We start from the raw sequence: 21,214 nt of genomic DNA on the forward strand, positions 1-21,214 counted from the left end.
TCAGAAATTAAATTTCCTCAAATTTACTGCAACAGACACTTCACTGAAAATAAAAACAATCAAAGTGGGGAATGTGACTCATTCTTACAACACACTTCAAAGAATACTACACAAAAGGAAATGGAAAGTGGAAAGTATTCTAAAGTAATGGAAAAATACATAAGAGCTAACTGGAAATTCGTGTATGCTAATAAGACAGTTTTCCTACACATAAAATCAAGAAGAATTGGATAGGAATCAAAATATTTCACAGGCAGATACTCTTTCATCATCCAAGCAATCCAATAAACTTTCAGATTATTTTTGGAAAAACAAACAATAAATCCATTATCAAATTTATTAACAATTATTCAAACGTTATTCTGAAATTATTTTAAGAATTATATGGCAGCTAACATTCCTGCCATTCTCTCCTTGATTTTAATCCTTCTGTTGATCTTTCAGGTTCAAATACCTGAAAATTGTCAGGAGTTTACACGAACTTTTCCTGAAAGCCTGTATCTCCTCCATCAATGCACACAAAGCTTCACCAAAGGTTGATTTATTAAAAATTCTATAGCATTTACAAAACTGCTACAGTATCAGTGGCTTTGAAATGTATGCTTATATGGCTTTCAACAATACTACTTGCCATTTTATTCTGTGAAGAAACCATTTCACCACTACTTCATTAAATTATAGTTCCTATTTTCACTTGTTTCCTTGCTATACCATACTGGTATACAATACTGTTCATATTTCTTCAGCTTTTCATTTGTGCTCTAAACATCTGATGAAGTTTACTCCTGTCAAACCCATGTTCCTGACAAACACCACGTTCCTGGCAAACAAATGCAATGGGCACTTCTAATTTTTCAAGCAAATCTAATGTTTTATGCTCAAATTTACACTTTTTGTACTTACCTTTGAGGCCCTTCAATCCATGAAAGAACTGCAATCGCCAACAGTTTGAGGTTTTTTCCCTCCCACTTTTGAAACCAACACTTTTGAGTTTTCCTGTTCTGCAGTACTAAACTTACATTTTCCCTTCCAACACACATCAGTACCATATGACAAGATGGCCAACAAAATGAGATATCTGTCACATGTTCCGACTAATGAAGCACTTCAAAGAACTTTCAGGCATGTTTCCTAAAGTCTTTATTTGCAGAGCTACAAATTATGCCGGTCACCATTGGACTAATTGATGCCAGAATCTGAACTTCCGGTCGCTGGCATCAAGCTTTCCTTGCTCAACCCCTCCCTTCTCATGCAGTCACAGGTCACATTATCCAATTAGTGAGAAGGTCAAACGTTTACTTCCTCTTTCTTTCCCGGGCTTTTTTCCCCCGCCCAGTCTAAGCTAAGTATTAACCCAATAAATGCCAGACAGTTTTGCATATTGTCAAAGCAAGAATATACAGTATTTGCAGCATTGACAATATCATTGCATGCACAGAAGGAAAAAAAAAACATGGACATGTGGAGATACAACCAGTGTCTGGATTACTTCAGAAATCAAAGGCTTTTTCCACTGTTTGCATAGGTAAGGGCTGAACTATGTACAATAGTATGAAGAGCAGCAGAGTAAAATAATTATCTGCTTGCATACTGTGCGATTATTACAGTGACACCATAGAGTACTCTGAATATATAGCATCAACTAATTTAACCACATAAATTAAGGTACAAAAATGCCGTTCAAAATTCTGAAGCAACTATGCCCCTAATCAAAAGACTAAATGCATATCAAAAATAATTAAATTTTTCATAAAGGAAATTTTAACTTAAACAGAAGATTGTTTATTCTGGAATTCAAATTAAAAAGATTATTTCCCATTTCTTTTCAGGCAGAAACATTACCTGAGCGTACATCTGTATTTGCTTTGGGTGGACACTAACATTTTAATCTGCTAAGAAGCTTGAAGACATGAAGTAGACTGGACTACCACTTCAGTAAATTCAATGAATTATGTCTTTACTTAATTAAAATAATACAAATACAAAGTTCTATTACAGTATACAACTTGCCAAATCCATAAAAATGCAAACAATTATCAGTCCAAAGGTTAAGTCCAAAGATAAAAGAACAAAAGCCAACTCACTAACGGCAGAAAAATGATCATAAGAAAAAATAATAATGAAATAACTGTAAAACAATAGTAAAAAGAAGCTTGGGAAAACTATTTGTAGTCCCCTTAGTTTGCAGTGGTAGTAACAAAAATGTCTATTTTACCCCCAATTTTGACTGCTCTAATCATAGTATATATTAACAGCAACTGAATCAAAATAATACATAAAAATATGAACGAAAATAGTTTTCTGTATAAGGTTAATTTGAATTTCACTCTAAAAAGTAGAAATGATTTCTTCCAACAAAATGTTATAAGATACACTCTATAAGATTTAAATACTTACTTTTTTAAAATGTTGCTTTTTCTGACAATAAGGCAGATCTTAGCAGAAATATCCCAGATAATTAGTATTTCTCTTCTGGTAGAATACATTCATTGATATGCTCATTTACTTTTTCATTATCATTAGACAACACAGGGCTAGGCCAGTTTTAGAACTATTCATATTCTCTTTGGGAAGAAGACTATGTGGTGGGTTACAACCAAATAACTTCTATAATAGTAGTAGCAGTAGCAGTAGTAGTAGTAACAGTAACAATAATAATAATGTTGGAGGGGACCTTAGAGGACTTCTAGTCCAACACCCTGCTCAGGCAGGAAACCCTATGCTATTTCAGACAAATGGCTGTCCAGTCTCTTAAAATCCTCCACAACTTCTGGAGGCAGGTTGTTCCACTGATTAATTGTTCTAACTGTCAGGAAGTTTCTCCTTAGTTCTAGGTTGCTTCTCTCTTTGGTTAGTTTCCATCTGTTGCTTCTTGTCCTGCCTTCAGGCGCTTTGAAAAATAGCTTGCCTCCCTCTTCTTTGTGGTAGCCCCTGAGATATTGGAACACTGCTATCATGTCACCTTTAGTCCTCTGTTCATTAAACTAGACATACCCAGGATATGATATACTGCAGAATAGATGTAAATTTTCTTTTGATTCTTATCATAGTTACTTCCAACTTGGACACAGGATAAAGGTGACTTTGACAGATTTGATTAACCTGTTTTGAGATTCCCTACAAAGGTGATCTTGCTGGGTATTTTGACAAGTTTTCATATCCTAATCCTACCAAATTTTGTAAGTAAACATTACATTTCTTATCAGTTACTAGATATTGCTCAAAATTCAGCATACAATTGCCTCCTCTCAAGATTGTTTCAATAAGAAATGGCTATATACAACTATGCATTTCACTTATGGCAAAAAGTTACACAAATAATATAAAAAACAATCCAATACAATACAATGTAAAATGTCAGGTTACAAAATAGAATGTATAATAGAATGTATAATAATCTGCCATTTATATTTTCAAAAATGTTTCTCTACTTTAAAAATAAACTTCAACTTACCTGTTCTTTTTGAGGTACTAAAAATTCAATAACTTCTTCCATCATAACTGATTTATGTAATTGTTGACTATCTTCGCTGTGTATTTCATCCTGTAAATTTTCATTAATACTGAAACTCAATGATTTTTTTTCAGCTTCACATGTACTCACTAATGAAGCATGTATGCATTTTACTGACATACCTAAGCAATTTGGAATGAAAGTATGCAAGGTAAATTGATTGTAGATTTTTTGTAAACAAGGAAGCCAATGCATGTTGGAGACAAAGTTGCTTGAAGGACAGGGTGTAAATAGTAGTAACAAATTAGTATATATATATATCAATCTGAAAAAAAGCATCAGAAATCAAAATTAGTTTACACAATAGTCAATTAGAAAGAAGAACCATAATTAAATTACCAAAGAGAGTGTTTAGTGCTAACATTACATGGGGCTACTTACTACTACTGCTATTCCTTCTATTTAAATGTACATTCATTAAAAAAAACACATTGAAATAATTTATCAGAATCAAATAATTACAGTCACAATTCTAAAGATGGATAAGAACACTGAAATATAGTACATAATTTAATTATGGATATTTTTTGTTTATAGGAACTCTGCAGCTGTAGCATTCTCTCCTTGGAGAGTTCTAGATCTCATACACTTTTGAAAACTTCTTTATTCCACAAGGTATTCTATTAACAATGTTTATGTTCTTATATATGCACTAATATTCTTCCGTTGGCTTGATTTTTTTTAGATTTATCACTTTTTATAGTTGTGTTATTTATTATCATTTATAATCCACTTCCTACCCATGAGAAAAATAGCTAACAATAAGTTTCTTAACAGCAGTCCAAATCACTATTAACACGTACAACTTGCCTTAGTTTTTTTTTTAAATGCTATTACAAGCTATGAATGACAGGAGATTAGGAGGTCTATATATTATATTATTGATTAAGCAGTATTGTTATGGCCACTATAAATAACAGATGAGGAGGACCAACAATTAGCTATATATGATACTGATTAAGCAGCTGTATAGTCATGACCACATAGGACAAGATCATAATGGTAGCCTCCACCCAATTAACCTTGCAACATATAAACATAAATTAACAGTGAGGTCAATATTTATTAATGCAATAGTCACCAGTAAAAATGATGGGAAAAAGCCAATTCTTTTGTAAAATAATCCACATTAAGGGTTACTTCAATCATTGTCTAATAAAAAATCCATACTTTATACCTTATTTTTTTAATCTACCAGGAATCTTCCCCCAACAAGCTTCAATAGATGACCCAAGGAAAAACATTTCCTAAACTATAATTTAATCAATCATTTTCAAGCTTCCTCTCACTTTGCCTTAAATGAAATTAACTGATGAGATATAGTTTATAATATCCCTATCAATGAAGTTGATTTTATTTATTCCCAAGGAACAGAAAGAGCATCCAAAATTACAAGAGTAGACATAGTCAAGGCCCTTTAAAGCAAATTCCAGCTTCCATAGAAAATTTAAACAAATAGAGAGTATTTGCAATAGAGCAAATACTCAGCAATTTGTCTCATCCAAACAGTCATGAAAAGAACAGGAATAATCAAATAGACTTGTAAGGGACCAATAAATAATCGTCTTGCTTTTCACAAATTCATTTTAAATGTCATCCTGTTACGTGGTCATAAAATGCATTCCAAGTGAAAGAATGCTGAAAAGATATTTGGAAAGAGTCACTTGTTGACAGAGGGAGAAGAGAAAAAACCTGCTATCAAATGACTGAATTAAGTCATTTGAAGATGAGTATGTTTATTATCTGTTACAACTGTTGTGTCAACTGCTTTTAGCCCATAAAATACACAAGTCTCATCATCAAGTCCAGAGTGACTGCCAATTCCTCACTTCGCCCATAATTAAGAAATGTGTTCGACACTTTATTAGCTCTGAGAAGGGATCCTGTGTTTGGGTTTAAGACCATTTGGGGAATTATCATTTATTAATCGATACCTCCATTATTTTGCAAGGTTTTAATTTGGCAGGTGCTTTTAAAACGCTCGACAAAAACAACGCTTTGTCGTAAATGCAGAAAACAGATCGCTGACGTTATTCACTGGAAGGAGTGGGAGAATACCGTATCTGACCATCATCGCCATTTCCTTTGCAATTAGGACTCCTAAGGGGATACTTTATTGTAGGATTGGAAATGTATGCATCTGAAGGACATCACGAACCTTTTCTCCCCAAGCGCTCGCTTGTCTCACCCATCCTAGGTTTTAGGAAGACATCATTCTAAGGCGGTCCTCGCGGCGTTAGATGAGGCTTCCGCCTCTTAGGTTCTTCGTGCCAGCTGGCGGAGGCAGGTGGCTGCCAAAAGCCTTCCCCCCTGCAACAAAGCCTCGCCGCCTTCAGTTCCACTTTCCCAAAGAGCAAACAAACCAAATCAAATACTGTACATTTATTTATTTAGTGGCAGAAACCAAAACTTATGGGACATTACTCGTTTCTGGCCCCTCTCTCCGCACGTGTTTGAAAAGTGGTAGGTCCAGGCAAAAATACAAACGCAACTGCTTTAATTTCGCACCGGTTGTAAATTACAATTAGCCACGCGCTCTTCCATTGAGAAAAAAAAAATCTTAATGAATTCGGCAGTACTGCGATCCCAATTAACAGGTTTACAGTAGATGTCCACACGTTCAGCGTCTGCTAGATTGCTCTGCTCTTTTTTCGTGGCATTAACTCCCTTCATTTTTTTGCGTAAGCTTCCCTTATTTTTATCTTACATGTTCCCGTATTATATATAACTGGCCATCCCAAATCAATATGTAAAAGGATTATCACCAGCAGATAGTACATTCTATTAGTCTTTAATATCCCTGAAACGCTGTAATATCTTCTATGAAAAGGGGCTGATGAAGAAAATTATTCGATATTCATGACTGCTTGTAAATAAGTATTTTTTCAAGGATAAAACCAAAAGGCACCAAACCTCCCCTTCTCTAATTGCTTGACCATTCATAAGCTACAATATCCTGTTAGGGCCCTTGCCGACACTGTCATGGACAAGAACAGTTCTAATGGGTCACTCATTAACAGTCAACCTATAGATGGGCTCATCCAGCTTCAATTTCACGAATTTACTTACAATCAAACTGAAGTATGCTATCCAAGCTTTATATGCCCCAATAGTTCTGGCGACTGCCTGCTAAAGAATTGTCTGTAATGGTGGGTCGTCTGTTTAATTTTTGGTATACAAATCTCGTTATAAACCCATTCACCAATTGTCTCGACCCCCTCTCCCAGTTACTTTCATATAGCTACTATCGCGTTAGTGTACTACACATAATCATATTCTCTCCCACTTCCTATTAACTGCTTCAGAGCGACGACCATAATTCGAGTAATCGGAAGTGTGGTATATATATTTATGCTAGGTGAATACCCCGCCCATAGTAAACTAAATGCGGGGAAGGATATTAGTTAGGGGCTGAAAAGCAGTGAGTAAAGAGTCAATTTACGCAGCGCAGTCTCAGGGCTCCTCTATGGCTTTCCTTCCTTTTTGTAATAAATGTACCCTTCAGACTGAGCACGTGTCTGTCACATAACACATACTCTGAATTCCAGTGCTCTTGCAGAAGCTTTAGACCCCCTAACTTCAAGGGTATCGGTTTTCAAATGAAAAGCACGTAATCCATCAGCAAGCCTATATATGTGCTTCAATTTAGAAACTTGTGCTGGAGGGCGGGGCGTTTCCTCTACTATACTAGCGGCCGACCAATTCAGTCCGTAGAGAACTGCTTAAAGTCATCTGCACTTAAAGAGACACGCAGAATAAAAAGAATTCAGTGCGGGTTGGGCCAGAACATTAGGAATAATTCCCACGAAAGGCAGGCAGTATTAGGATACTGGGGTAAACTATACCGCTTGAATAAATTAAACAATGATTAAGAAAGATTGGTCTTTGCTTCTTATACACTCATGTCCATATTCTATGTGATCTGTCCATCGAACGAAAAGATAGAATGATTACATTGAAATGACAGCAATCCAAGACTTATTTCATTCAACTTTTTCGTTTGGTCTGTTCCTTCCCCCCCCCAAAAAAACCCCACCTTCTTCAGCACCTTCATTAATCCTTCTAAAGATGATCTTTGTCCTCCCCCCGATTCCTTGCGCAAAAACGAAAAAAAAAATTTAAAGCGACCCATCCTCGTTTTTGAAAGCACGTCCCTTCTCTCTTATTTCTTCCAGCTTCCCTTCCTTCTAGACCAGGGGTTCTCAACCTTGGCAACTTTAAGACTTGTGGACTTCAACTCCCAGAATTCCTCAGCCAACTTTGCTGGCAGTTGAAGTCCACAAGTCTTAAAGTTCCCAAGGTTGAAAACCCTTGTTCTAGACTAACTTTCCCGTTCCATCCATAGAGACAAACAGCCTAGTTTTCCCTTTCCTCGAAAGGCGGCTCGAGCATGTTTTGGGCGATGTGAAAAGACGGGTCCTCTTTTAGACCAAAATTCATACTCCGTCCCATCAGCAGCGCAACTATGACGTTTCTCAGTCCTAAGCCAATCAGAAGCGACCGATCTGCAAGCCGCTTGTATTTGAATTTGGTGGCTTGCTGAACAAAAGAAGCTGGGCGGCGGCAACGACGACGCCTTAGCAAGCTGGCGGCCAGTAAAAGGGCGCTTTAAGTTTGGGTGAGTAATTGCATATATATACATATACGAAAAAGTGAAGTACGATCAACCAAAATGAGCTCTAAATGCTACTTTCTTAGTAAATATAACGGATCAGCAAAGGTAGCTGAAGCACGACCTGTTGCTAAAGTAGAGAGAGATATGTTGAGCTCTCTGCAATCACCGGATGAGACATGTTTTTTAAACCTTCGGAGCAAGATGGCAGGTGCGTGGCAGGAAAATGGAAAAAAATCTGCCTACCTACGAGGATTATTAACTCTGGAGCCTTACGCATGCTTAACCTGAGAGATAGGATTGTTCGCTTTCTAAATACGCAGGCGTGAAATTTTACCTCTCGTGCACGAATAGGCTAAACAAATAGCAAAATGGTAGTAAAGTATCTTTAAGTAAGTGGCAAGAAAGTCTACCTTACTTTCAAGATTTAAAACATATAAAGCTGCAGGGACTTTGCCGGCTGTCGCCAGGAGTCAACTTGAAGACTCCTTTTCCTCCATTATGATGCTTTCAAATTTTATGCTGTTTCCGCAGTTACTGCAAATTGCTGCTTTGTTCTGTAAATAGGTTTGACTAGCAAACTAGAATCTGAAGTGTCCTCAAAAATTGTTCCATTGAAGATTTTATTCCCTTGATTGCTAATGTGAATGAAATCATAATTGTCTTCTAATATATATAGCCAGAAGTGTGTAATGTCTTGCTAAGGTTAACTTAAAGCCATATCTAGCATTTAAAATGATTTTTAGGACCACAAGACTTGCCTGAAAATAAATTCCATTGAGTTCAATAGAACTGCACTGTAGCTTGTTGAATGCCACCTGCTTCCTTAATAGTTCTGGTACTTTATAAAAAAATGCAATAAAAAAATTATAAAAAAACAAATTAAGAATTATGAATTAAGGAATGCTTTATTTTATAAGCAGTGTTTTGTTAAACTAGTAAGGCTGTCGTAGATAATAAACAAGATGCTATATCTGCTTGCACTAATTATATTTTGAGAAGTATATATAAAGATATTACAGAAATAATGGTGTGTTAAGTATATCGCTGAAATTATTTTAAAGTCCAAGGCTCCCTCTCCCCAAAATAATAAAATTCCAATGTTTTATTAAAATGTTTATAAAGTTTAAATATCCTACTCTTTATTTTGTTGGTTTTCAAGACTAATAAGTGAGATACACTGTCTATGAATAGAAAGATGTTATTCTGTTCTCACCTTAGATTAAGTCACATTGATGTCAAGAATACCTATTTTTGAGAGAACATATAGGGGACTGGGTTTTATTTAAATATCACTAATTCTTAAAATCATTGTATTGGTTATTGTTGGCTTCCAATTTAAAATACTGTATGTCCATTAACCTTCAAAGTCCAATCCAGAACAGCCCCAGAATATTTAAGAGTATCTTGTAAGAAAAGAAAACATTGAAACAGAAAACTGACAGCAAAAAAGACCCAGTCGTGTCTGCCTTTTAAGTTTTTTATTTGTTTTTGTTTTCTTTTTAATGTTTATTTTTTTAAAAAATATTGACTTTTATTCATTTTTTAAATTTTTATCAGAACTTAGACAGATGTTTATTCCAAACGTGTTTAAATTCAATTATTGATGATTGACCTATTATATCTGTTGAAAGTTTATACCAAGCTTCTACTATTCTTTCTGTAAAGTAATGCTTTCTAACAACACTTTTTAACTTCCCTCCTGTCAGTTTGAATCCATATATCCTGTCATATAGAATGGGGCTATACTTTAGCAATAATAATCACTTATTCCACTTGTATGCAGAACAAGATAACCTTTTTGCAATAATCTCATTGGAACTTTCTCCCTACTAAAAGAATTTGTGGTTCCAACCACCTTATTTTTGCCAAACAAATTATATTGGTGTATCGTATCTTTAGCTCAGGTTGACTGTTAGAACTATTATAGGAAATACTGTATTTTCCGGCGTATAAGATGACTGGGTGTATAAGACGACCCCTGACTTCGGAGCCGATTTGCATGCCTAGAAAGTCATCTTATACACCAGAAACTACCATAATTTCTGGCGTATAAGACGACTCGGCGTATAAGACGACCCCCAACTTCGGAGCCGATTTGAATGCTTTAGAAAGTCGTCTTATACGCCGGAAAATACGGTAGATACAAAGCTATATTAGTTTGTGTGCATTTTGTTTGCCCATTACTATTTTGTTATGCACTACCAGAGTCCATGAAACACTTAACTTTGATGTTCTTTCCAACCATTGAACCAACTCCTATTTTAAACAGCTCATAGAACAACAATGATCAGATAGAATGGAGTAGGGCAAAAGGAAAAACAGTATAAGGGGTTATAATATCTGACTTAGAAAACAAAAATTTCACAATTTGTCATAGATAGTTGGCTCTCCTTAATATGACTTTGGCCAACTTAAAAGGCACAATATTAATTAAGTATATTTTCGGCCACAATAACACCAGTGTCAAAATTGCATTGAATGTTGAGTAAGAAACGAAATACATACATTTTGAGTTTTGTTCTAATTAATATACTGTTTTATTTCAAGCATGAAACAATACATTTTCTGTTTTATAAAAATCCATACAATCTAATCAAATTTGAACTCTGTTATTTGATACTCTGTTGATAAAACTATTTTTTTTTATTAACAGAAGAATTTACTTAGTATACACCTGAGGCAACATAGCTGCATTTTATAATGTCTGCTACAGATGAAGAAAATGTCTGCAATCATATAAAAGTAATAATCCGTGTTCGTCCTGAGAATCCGAAAGAGAGAGATGGCAACTTTCAAAAAGTGGTTCAAGTTGTTGATAAACATATATTGGTGTTTGATCCCAAAGTGGAAGAAGTCAGTTTCTTTCATGGAAAGAAATTACCAAACCGTGATATCACTAAAAGGCAAAACAAGGATTTAAAATTTGTTTTTGATGCCATATATGATGAACATTCTACACAGCTGGAAGTCTTTGAAGACACCACCAAAACATTTCTAGGTGGTTTTTTAAATGGCTATAATTGCACAGGTAACTTCTCTCAGTAGTCATTTGTTATCAGTGTGCATAATAATCCCACATAAATAACCCTAGTATGTTTTAAGAAAACACCTGTAGTTGTTTAGAAAAAAATAATCTTTCTTGTTTCCTACACTGACATTTGCAGAAATCTCTTAACAAAATTTACATCTTCCACATTTTCATTTTTGCAGCTTTTCATGATTTGGGAGGAATAAGGCAAACTTTGGAAGTATATTGTTATTTGTTTGTTTAAATACTAACTCCATCTTAAAAATTAAGTTGTATTTCATTTCTAAACGCCTAGATACTAGCAAAATTAAGAGCAATAAACTTTTCTTGTGCCTCTTTCTTGGCTGTTCTGAAAAGACAAGCCATTGTACAGTTCTGCTCCAAATACCTGTTTCACTAAAGAGATGTGCTAGAGCAGTGGTTCTCAACCTGTGGGTCGGGACCCCATTTGGGGTCGAACGACCATTTCATGGGGGTCGCCAAACAAGGCTGTCCACCATTTTCCCCCTTTTCTTTGGCCACGCCCCTGGCACCCAGTGATGTATAAGTGGTTGGGGGTCACCACAACATGGGGAACTGTATTATGGGGTCGCGGCATTAGAAAGGTTGAGAACCACTGTGCTAGAGTATTTTTTTTCATAAATTTATGGTTGGCTGCCATACTTCTTCAACCCCATTTTTGTAAATGGGCAAAAATCCATTGGGTTACTTATATTTTGCTTCAAATGTCAGGGTCATGGTCAGTTCAAAATTTCCCTGTCCTTTTTCACAATTTAGTACTTGCTTATGGCGCAACTGGAGCTGGGAAGACTCATACAATGCTGGGTTCTCCTGAAGACCCTGGGGTAATGTACCTGACTATGATGGAGCTTTATAATTCCATTGATCGAATGAAAGAAGAGAAGCATTGTGCTATTGCAGTTTCATATCTTGAGGTAAGAAGTTAAGACATTCTGCACAATTTCTTTCAATAAAATAGAATCTTCCAGAAAGAGCATCCCTCTTTCAGTCATTTAATTTTCATGCTGTATTCATATAAGTCTTATTACTTTTGACTGATTGCCTCACTTGTCTATGAGTTGATCATGCCTTGTTTAAGATTAGTTTTCTGGAATTCACTTCCAGTCCAGTTCAAGGAATCGGGCCATGTCCAGGAAACATATCAATATCCTATGTATAGCATCGCTGCTATTTTTAATTCCTTTTATGTGATTGTCCATGGAGTTGCCTTCACAGTTTTCAGTGATGTCTCTGAGCATAGCCTTCTACTCTCTTAGGAATTGTGTTCCATACCTCCGTAATATTAGCTAAAGGTCAAATGCTAACTACAAGTAGTATGATGTAAAGTAGATGGAATTAACAGCATGGAATTTTGAATAGCATGCAGAATATGTAAGACTGCATGTAAGATTTATTGAACTGACTCATTTGTCACCCATGACAGAAATAGCTTGTTATCTTAATTATTAAACTGATCAAGCATATTTAATATGGGAAATTCTTATAAAAGGTTGCAATTTTAAAAGATTTCCTTTTATTACATTACATTACCTTGTTATTTCACTGGGGGGAGGAGTCCTCCATACTACAAATGATTCTTCTATACTACAAATGTACTTGAATGTATTATTTAGATACAATTTCTCACACTTTCCAATACTGCTAGCAGGCAAGGATGAAGAATTAACACAAATAATGGAACTGATGAAGCAGTTTAGTTTTACACAATGACCTACCTATTCTCAAAAAGCTAAATAATAACATGATTTGTGAATATTGAATTCTTGACAACTGAAAGCCTAAAGCAATGGTTATGGTTTCCAATTATGGTCTTTGAGGTTACTGCAGTTAGTTCCTGACATGGAAGTTGAAATAAAACTCCCTCCCATTTTACGAGGTCACTAACTTAGCAAGTGTGCTATATAATGTTTATGAATTTCCAAAATTTTAAAATGCAAATGCAGTGGTAAAACTATCCAAATCAAATTAGACATTTTTCCCTAGGTCTATAATGAGCAGATACGTGATTTGTTAGTAGATTCAGGACCATTGGCTGTTCGAGAAGATCCTCAAAAAGGAGTTTTGGTTCATGGGTTAACCTTACATCAGGTATGGACATTTTTTTATTTTTTTTTTATTTTTGTAAAAAATTTTATTTTCAACTTTACAATACATAACAATCTTACAAATAATTCAGATAAAAAATAAAACAAATTGATACACACCACATTCGGTCTTGCCCACCCATTTCCCCCCAAACCGCATCCCACCTCAAACCAACTTACTTCTTTCCCTCTTTTTCTTCACTCACCCCCTCTCCTACTTACTTCTCACCTTCTTCTCCTCCCTCTTGATGTGGTCCAGGGGAAATGCCCGAACAGTTCCTCTCTCAAAATTAAAACATTAATATTATATACAATAGGACTATTTTTACTTTATCTGAACTACTTAAACTTCAACCCATCCACCACCCACCCCCCTCCCCCCGACTTCCCAGAGCAAAATACAGGATTATGCAAACATATTAAACATAATCTATTTAAGTTTACTAATTATACAATGAACAAAATCGTAAAAACCCTTAACTCTCTTCAAACTTTAACATCATAAGTTTATAAACAAAATCATTACTCATAGAATAAGTGAAACTTTGTAGTTCCATATTTCTTCTGAACATATTCTATCCATCTTCTCTGTACATTAAAATATCTCTCTTGTGAATGGTCCTTTAAATAAGCAGAAATTTTAGCCATTTCTGCTAAATTAGAAATCTTAAATACCCATTCTTCTAAAGAAGGCAGACTATCCTTCTTCCAATATTGACCCACCAGTAATCTTGCTGCTGTTATTAAATTCAACATTAAGATAGTTTCTTTAACATTAAAGTCCACGAAAATTCCCAAAAGAAACAGTTGGGGAGTAAACGTAATCTTCCTTTTAAAAACCTTTTGAATGTTCCACCAAATCATAATCCAGAAGGCTTTAATAACTTTACAAGTCCACCAAACATGAAAATAGGTTGCATCCAAGCAACCACATCTCCAACATTTAGGTTGCAGGTTCGGGTACATACAGGACAATTTTTTAGGATCCAAATGCCATCTATAAAACATTTTGTAAAAATTTTCCCTCAAATTCTGGGTCTGCATAAATTTAACATTTCTAGTCCAAATTACCTCCCATAAGTCCAACGAGATCGGTTCTTGAATATTCTGGGCCCATTTAATCATATAATCTTTAACTAATTCTGTTTCTGAATCCAATTTTATTAGCTCATTATAAATTCTTTTAATATGGGCACATTTCTGATCCTTGATCTGAATTACCAAATTTTCATCTACTAAAGTAATTCCCACTTTCTTATCCAAAGTCCATCTCTGCACAATTTGCAAATATTGAAACCACAATTGTAAAATGTTTTCTTGCCTTAACACATCAGAAGACTTTAATTGCCAATAGGTATGGACATTTCTATATATGTACCATTGTTTTCTGAGGTTTTTGCGGGTGTTTCTATGCAGGTCTTTGGTTATTCAGGTTTTCTTCCAGGTAAAATTGGAAGTGTCTTGGCAATATTTTGACAAAGTCCCATTCGTCATCTTCAGGCTGGTGTTTTCGGCTTCGTGCTTCTAGGAGCAATGCAGTGGTAGAACTAGAAGCACGAAGCTGAAAACACCAGCCTGAAGATGACGAATGGGACTTCGTTGAAACGTCGCCAAGACACTTCCAATTTTACGCGGGAGAAAACCCGAATAATCAAAGACCTATATATAGAGAGGGAGAGGGAGAGAGATTTTTAAATGTCAGTTGAACAGAAGGATCAAAACTAGGTAGAGAATAAATTAATTTCAGAAAATCTAGCCTTCATCTTAAGTTAAAAGCACTAGTTAAATAAAGCCTTATTGGAGATGGGGGTTCCACAAAATGGGAATAGTCATTAAAGGTCATACTTTAGATCTGTGCTTCTTAAACCTTTTGCTTTTCACTTTTAAAAACAATAAAACTTTTCATATGGATTATATTTATCAATATATACTATATTAAAACTGGATGCACTTGTAGAAAATTTATTGTATCTAAAAATAATATTAAGCTCATTAGATATCAGCATAGGCAAAATCATTTTCATGAAAAATCCTATATATTTAAAAAATAATAATAATAGGAATGACTGTGTTTTAAATCTTTTCAAATATCTTCAATATCTAGCAAATAATGTTAATGTTGGAATTTCAGAGATTCCTGGGAGACCTCCAGGGGTCCTTGAACCATACCTTAAGAAAACCTGCTTTAGACTGGCCCATAATATTCTCTGGAATTAATGTATTGTGATAACACATGTGGATTGTGAACCACACTTTATTGTTTAGTTTTTGTGTGATGAGAACATTGGAGCTTATTTAACAAACCATGTATAAATAAACACTGCTTAATGGATCATGAAATGTATATTTGATGTAAAGCTCATTTTGTGGAGGTGGCACTGGAAAGGTGATATTGTTTCAACAGCAATGAAATGGTCAGGTTTATTCCAAAATATCTTTTCTCCTATGAAACGAGTTAGACTTTTCTTCCTTGGCCTCTACTAGTGAATGCATACTGATCATGTCAAATTTTGCTTCTGCTTTTTAGGGAGTGGGCATGATAGATTCTTCTGAAAATAGAACACTAAATCAATACTGTAAATTTGAGACAGTAGAATGAAAAACTTACCTTTTGCTGTTATCCTTACGGTGAATTGACATAATTATTTTTTTATGAATTATTGTGTATGTTTTTGTACCCTGTAAATGTTTAATTCTGGAACTCTGAATGTTCTTATTATTCAATCTGCTTTAAGATGAATTATAGGCAACCATTGATCTGATGTAACCACCTACCTAGTCAGAATGAGTTACTGATTTTAAACAGACATTACAGGAATAGAGCTGTGATAGCCAAAAGTCAGAAAAAAAGTATGATAATGTAGGAAATTATGGTGTTTTTTTCCCTAGCTCTTCCATCTGCATATTATGCAAATTATTTTTGTACATAAGCTTTGGGCAGATATTGATGCTTATGTGCACTAAGAGAAGCTGGTTTGATAAGAAATATCATCTTACTTCATTTGTACTATTCATCCCTTGAGCTAAGATGGCAACTGGAGATTAAGTTTAAATTATTGTTGGATCTTGTGATAATAAAACTCCATGATTAAAATCATGTAAAGATTTACTAATTTCACTGGGACTTTCCCTCAATCCTTGGTAGCCCAAATCTGCAGACGAGATCTTACAAATGTTGGATTATGGAAACAAAAACAGAACACAACATCCTACTGATGTGAATGCCTCCTCATCTCGGTCCCATGCTGTCTTTCAGGTAAGATGAAATGGTAGATAAGGTGTCTGACGATCTGAAATAACCTTTGATGCTTTGTGTAAAAGATAGAAAGAACTCTCAGATTATGGTATTGCCATTCATAATAGCTTTGTTATTGGAAAGAGAGTTCCAGCTTGCAGAAATACAGTGCCTGCTTTAAATCTTTTGTGCTAAATAGCCTTCAAAGAAGAACTCTCTGATCTGTTGAAGTGTTGGAGCTGCTTGTGAGAATAAATGTCTCATGTACTGACACTAGAGTAACATGATTTTGCAAACTGATTTTCCCCCTGTTCATTACTTTTAATAAATGTGGTTTGAGTTAAAAGCAGCTGGAACCTATATATGTTTATTCCTGTAAAATTCCCATTGATTTCAGTCAGTCTCATTGCTTGGGAATCCTAGTCCATAGGGTTGGAGCCAAAAAGCTTTCCAAGAAAATGTCACAATAAAAAGCAAGCTTTCCAAATCTGCTGTCCAACTTTAACTCGTGATTTTATAGTACAGTATGCTGCATTTTAATTGTATTGGGTAGTCAGGAGTGGCACATGAGACAAAATGCAAGGAAATTTAATAAAGTTCATTTTCCCAAAAGTGATTTAATCTCAGGAATATCATCTAACATAAATTTTAATTCTTTTAAACACTTAAATCTCTCAATCATTGAATGATTATACAACCCTCACCCACAACTCTCGGATCAAGAAAAACAAGTGTGTGTGTATAGTAATCAGTAACTGCTGCCCTCTAAATTGGTGCATATATATGGGGATGTCATTACAGGTAGTCCTCTACATACAACCACAATAGAGCCCAGCATTTCTTGTTGATAAGTGAGAGATTTGTTAAGTGAGTTTTGCAACCTTTCTTGCCATAGTTGTTAAGTGAACCACTTTAGTTAAGTTACCAATATAGTTGTTAAGAGAATCTGGATTTCTCATTGATTTTGCTTGTCAGAAGATCGCCAAAGGTAAATTACATAACTCCGGGACATAAATATGAGTCATCTGAATTTTGATCATGTGACCCTGGGGATACTGAAACAGTCATAAGTGAAAAACAGTAATAAATTACTTTTTTTGCTGCTGTTGTAACTTTGGTCACTAAATGAACTGTTGTAAGTCGAGGACTATCTATATTTGGAACTTTGCTAAGTTGCTGTTGTTTTTTTCAAATTTAGATTTATTTAAGACAAGAAGATAAAACTGCAAGTATCAGTCAAAATGTCCGTATTGCCAAAATGTGTCTCATTGATCTGGCAGGATCCGAACGTGCCAGTGCCACAAATGCCAAAGGAGCTCGTTTTAGAGAAGGAGCAAATATAAATCGGTCACTGCTTGCTCTTGGCAATGTTATTAATGCCCTTGCAGACTCAAAGGTCAGTAATAACTTCCTTCCAATCTCCAGTAATGTTTCTATTAGATTTCACATCAGTCAGTGATGTGATGAGCTGCACAATCTTATGTGTCTTTATTCATTTGGGTTGTAGTTGTTTGCATGCTTCATAGTTGAGAGTGTCTAGGCATGAGTCCTACTGTCGACAGCGGGGTTTCCTTATGCCTATTCAAAGAGAGAACTAAGGACATATCATTTTTATATCTGGAAATATGTTCCCGTTTTTTATTTATTTAGTTAAGAATGCTGAACTGAAAAATAACTAGCATAGGATGGCAGCTAAAAATAAATTCTTCCATGTCCTCGAAGGAACTCCCCAAATTAGCTCCAAACACTCCCAATTTTTACTAGACAACATATCCTGGTTGTCACATATTTGCAAGAGAAGGAAGGTTTATTGTATGCTTGCATCAGGAATCTGGGCCAGAGGTTTTCTTTATGCCACGATATGCGGACACAGGACACCCTCGGCAGCATAATCTAGCATACAGAGATTCACTCACATTGCCTCTCTCACAGTGAATCTTGTTGCAATTTTATTTATAATGCTAATTTTTCTATTATTGATAATTCACATTTTTGAGGTAAGGCAAAGCTGGGTATATCCTTTGCAAGCAATGATTTGGAACAAGCAGGAAAGAGGCGGAAAATGCATCTTTTTCAACTGTTAAAGCCACCCCCTCTTTTCCCAGGCGCACATAGTTGCTTTTAAATTGGCTATGCATGCCCTTTCCTGAGAAAAATACAAAGATACAAAATAAAGTAATAGGCAGCATTATAATAATGTGTTTTTTTTTTTTAAAAAAAAGATGAAATTCTTTAAAAAATAAAATAAAAGTGATCAGAGCAGCCTATGGAGATCTAAAATGATGTAAATACTGTACTAAGGCACAGCTAATTAAGAACGTGTCTAACCAAGTCTGGAGGGAAAAAATAGAATAAAAAGTTTTAAGTCAACTTTTCAGATGAATTATTAGGAGCCATAGTCAGGCAGATCTTAACAGCACCATAAACAGGCCTCCAGAAAGAAGTCTACAGAAAAGTAAACCAAGGGTTGTATGTAGCAAATTTTATCGAGTCAGGTCAAATTGGTCAGGAAACACAGAAGGTGCTAGAAATCAGAGTCCAAGTTAATCAAATACGTCTGGATGTAAAACCATGGAATAGCAAGACAGGTAGGTAGGTAGGTACATAATTTCGAGTAATTTGATCAGAACATTTTATATATACACATACACTTTGGAGGGCCAAGTCCCTCTAAGCTTGACCTGCGCCCATTACTTTGGAGAAGTTGGACCATATAGCCCTGCATTTCAGGACTATTTATCTTGCTGGGCTTCCACATGATGGCACTGTCACTCTCTAAAATTTATGTCTTGCAGTTCTGGTTGGCATGCTGCCCAGGTTGTTGGAAAGGGATCTGGTTTAGGTTGTATACCAAGATTTAGTTCTCTGCCTCTGGGCACTAAGTATCCTTTTTTTTCCCCTGACCAGCTGGACATCCATGATTTCAGTTTCCAACATCCAGGCCATGCTGGTGGGAGATGTGGTCCAACACAGCTGGAGTACCATATGTCTAAAATGTTTGTTAATAATAAAAATGTTTATTAATGAAAGCACGCTATTTAAGCAATTCAGAGGAAAAAATGTTGTAGTTCGAAATTATGACCAAGAATAAAAGCTTTTATACTGTAGGCTGCTAGTTATAGTTTGTGTTAATTTAAAGAATTATTGCAAGATAATGTATTGTCATTTGACAACCTTTAAGATACTTTATGGGAAATACAGTTCTATAACCCTTTGCTCTATAATTTTCCATTATAATTAACAATAGGGAAAGAAATAGAGAAGTTGCTGTGGTTGATTTTTACTATAGAACAGCAACCCGTAGGCCGGTTGCATCATGCTGAGGCTGCGCCCACCCCAGCTTCAGCAATGCGAAAAAACGTCACAATACGTTGCGACAGATCACGAGATGTGGCGATTTTGATACCCATGCTATAGAAAGAAGAAGATTGCTGGAAGAGTAGAGGGACTTACTAGTTCCATCCTAATATTTTTCATTTTAAGAATTTAGGAATATAACTTGCTAACTTCTGATTTAATTAGAAGGAAAAAAATCTAGTACAGAAGTTGAGGATCAGCCAGGTGTTGTAAACAAGCAAAATTCTTCAAGATTTTATCACCTACTGCAAAATGTGCAATGTGGAACAGCTGTTCGGTGTAGGTCCTGGTCTGAAGCTATAGTAATCTTAGCAAGCTATTAAACACTTCATATCTTGTGTTGGTTTGATTTTTCCCAGAAAAAGAATCAGCATATTCCCTATCGGAATAGTAAGCTTACTCGTTTACTGAAAGACTCTCTTGGAGGAAATTGTCGCACTATCATTATAGCTGCTATTAGTCCTTCCTCTTTGTTCTTTGATGACACATATAACACTCTTAAATATGCCAACCGAGCCAAAGACATCAAATCCTCAGTAAGTAAACAGTTTCAAAATTCTTCATTAATAATAGCAAATTATGAACATTTTAAAGTACACAGATGAGTATAACTTTTTTTGCTTCTTACTTTAAAATAGCACAGTAGTCAACCTGTAACGTTTACTTGCTAGAGCTTATATGCCATTCCATTCCCAAAGGACTTACAGATTTGAGAAGACTCAAAGCTAGTAAAATAATAATGTCTAATTAAATTACTTAAATTGCCCTGGTGATCAGGGAAAAATTGGGGCGGGGGACTTCTTAACCGGAAGAGTGCACTCCTCATAACAATTTGTCCAATGAGCCTCAAGAAAAGCTACTTTTAATAGTTTTTCTTCCCTTCTTTTTCTTGTTCATTCTTTCCTTCTACCATAATATTCAAATAGTTTCTTGACTTTCAAGATTCCATTTGATTCCTTCTCCCCCCACCCATTCAATGCAATCCTCTGCCTTTCCAAATAATTTCTTCAATCCCATTGGTAATTGAATTTGGCCACATGTATTTTTTTTTAAACTTTGTTTCTAAGGGTTGGCTGGTTTTACCAAGAATTCCTTTAATTACTGCTGTGTGATGTCTAGGTAATAACTTTTAAGAAGCACTGATAGCAAAGGAGAATGTACCAATGATATCACAATGAAGAAGATGATACTAACTTTTTTAATCCATCCCTCCACAGATAAAGAGCAATGTTGTAAGCCTGGATAGCCATATAAGTCAATATGTTAAGATCTGTGAACAACAAAAGAAAGAGGTATGCCTGTTGCTACGGTTGTTAATTATTAGTATTAAAAAAATATAGGAATAAAGAAGTAAGTATTG

The 21,214-nt window shown here is 35.2% G+C and overlaps 2 protein-coding genes across 5 annotated transcripts in view; one reads left to right on the forward strand and one right to left on the reverse strand.

Moving 5' to 3' along the window:
• The window catches only part of METTL15 (methyltransferase like 15), a 78,672-nt gene extending 71,938 nt beyond the window's left edge, over positions 1-6,734 (reverse strand). The window contains exons 1-2 of one of the 3 annotated variants that reach the window (XM_039367101.1): positions 6,584-6,734; positions 3,455-3,779 (exon numbers count right to left, since the gene is read on the reverse strand). In XM_039367101.1, coding sequence (XP_039223035.1) covers positions 3,455-3,709 — 255 coding nt within the window. In that variant the 5' untranslated portion in view covers positions 3,710-3,779; positions 6,584-6,734. Of the gene's footprint in view, positions 1-3,454; positions 3,780-5,672; positions 5,825-6,583 lie in introns of those variants that run through there. The other 2 variants (XM_039367100.1, XM_039367102.1) reach the window with 2 other exon arrangements.
• A 1,318-nt stretch (positions 6,735-8,052) lies between these two features.
• The window catches only part of KIF18A (kinesin family member 18A), a 44,629-nt gene continuing 31,467 nt past the window's right edge, over positions 8,053-21,214 (forward strand). For both annotated transcript variants that reach the window (XM_039367119.1, XM_039367120.1), the window contains exons 1-8: positions 8,053-8,132; positions 10,783-11,157; positions 11,935-12,092; positions 13,162-13,266; positions 16,408-16,518; positions 17,696-17,893; positions 20,214-20,390; positions 21,072-21,146. In XM_039367119.1, the coding sequence (XP_039223053.1) occupies positions 10,830-11,157; positions 11,935-12,092; positions 13,162-13,266; positions 16,408-16,518; positions 17,696-17,893; positions 20,214-20,390; positions 21,072-21,146 (1,152 nt within the window). In that variant the 5' untranslated portion in view covers positions 8,053-8,132; positions 10,783-10,829. The remainder of the gene's footprint in view (positions 8,133-10,782; positions 11,158-11,934; positions 12,093-13,161; positions 13,267-16,407; positions 16,519-17,695; positions 17,894-20,213; positions 20,391-21,071; positions 21,147-21,214) is intronic.

The sequence above is a fragment of the Crotalus tigris genome, unplaced genomic scaffold, assembly GCF_016545835.1.
Source record: "Crotalus tigris isolate CLP2741 ecotype Arizona unplaced genomic scaffold, ASM1654583v1 scf7180000020579.960993, whole genome shotgun sequence".
In the NCBI taxonomy this organism is placed as follows: domain Eukaryota; kingdom Metazoa; phylum Chordata; class Lepidosauria; order Squamata; family Viperidae; genus Crotalus; species Crotalus tigris.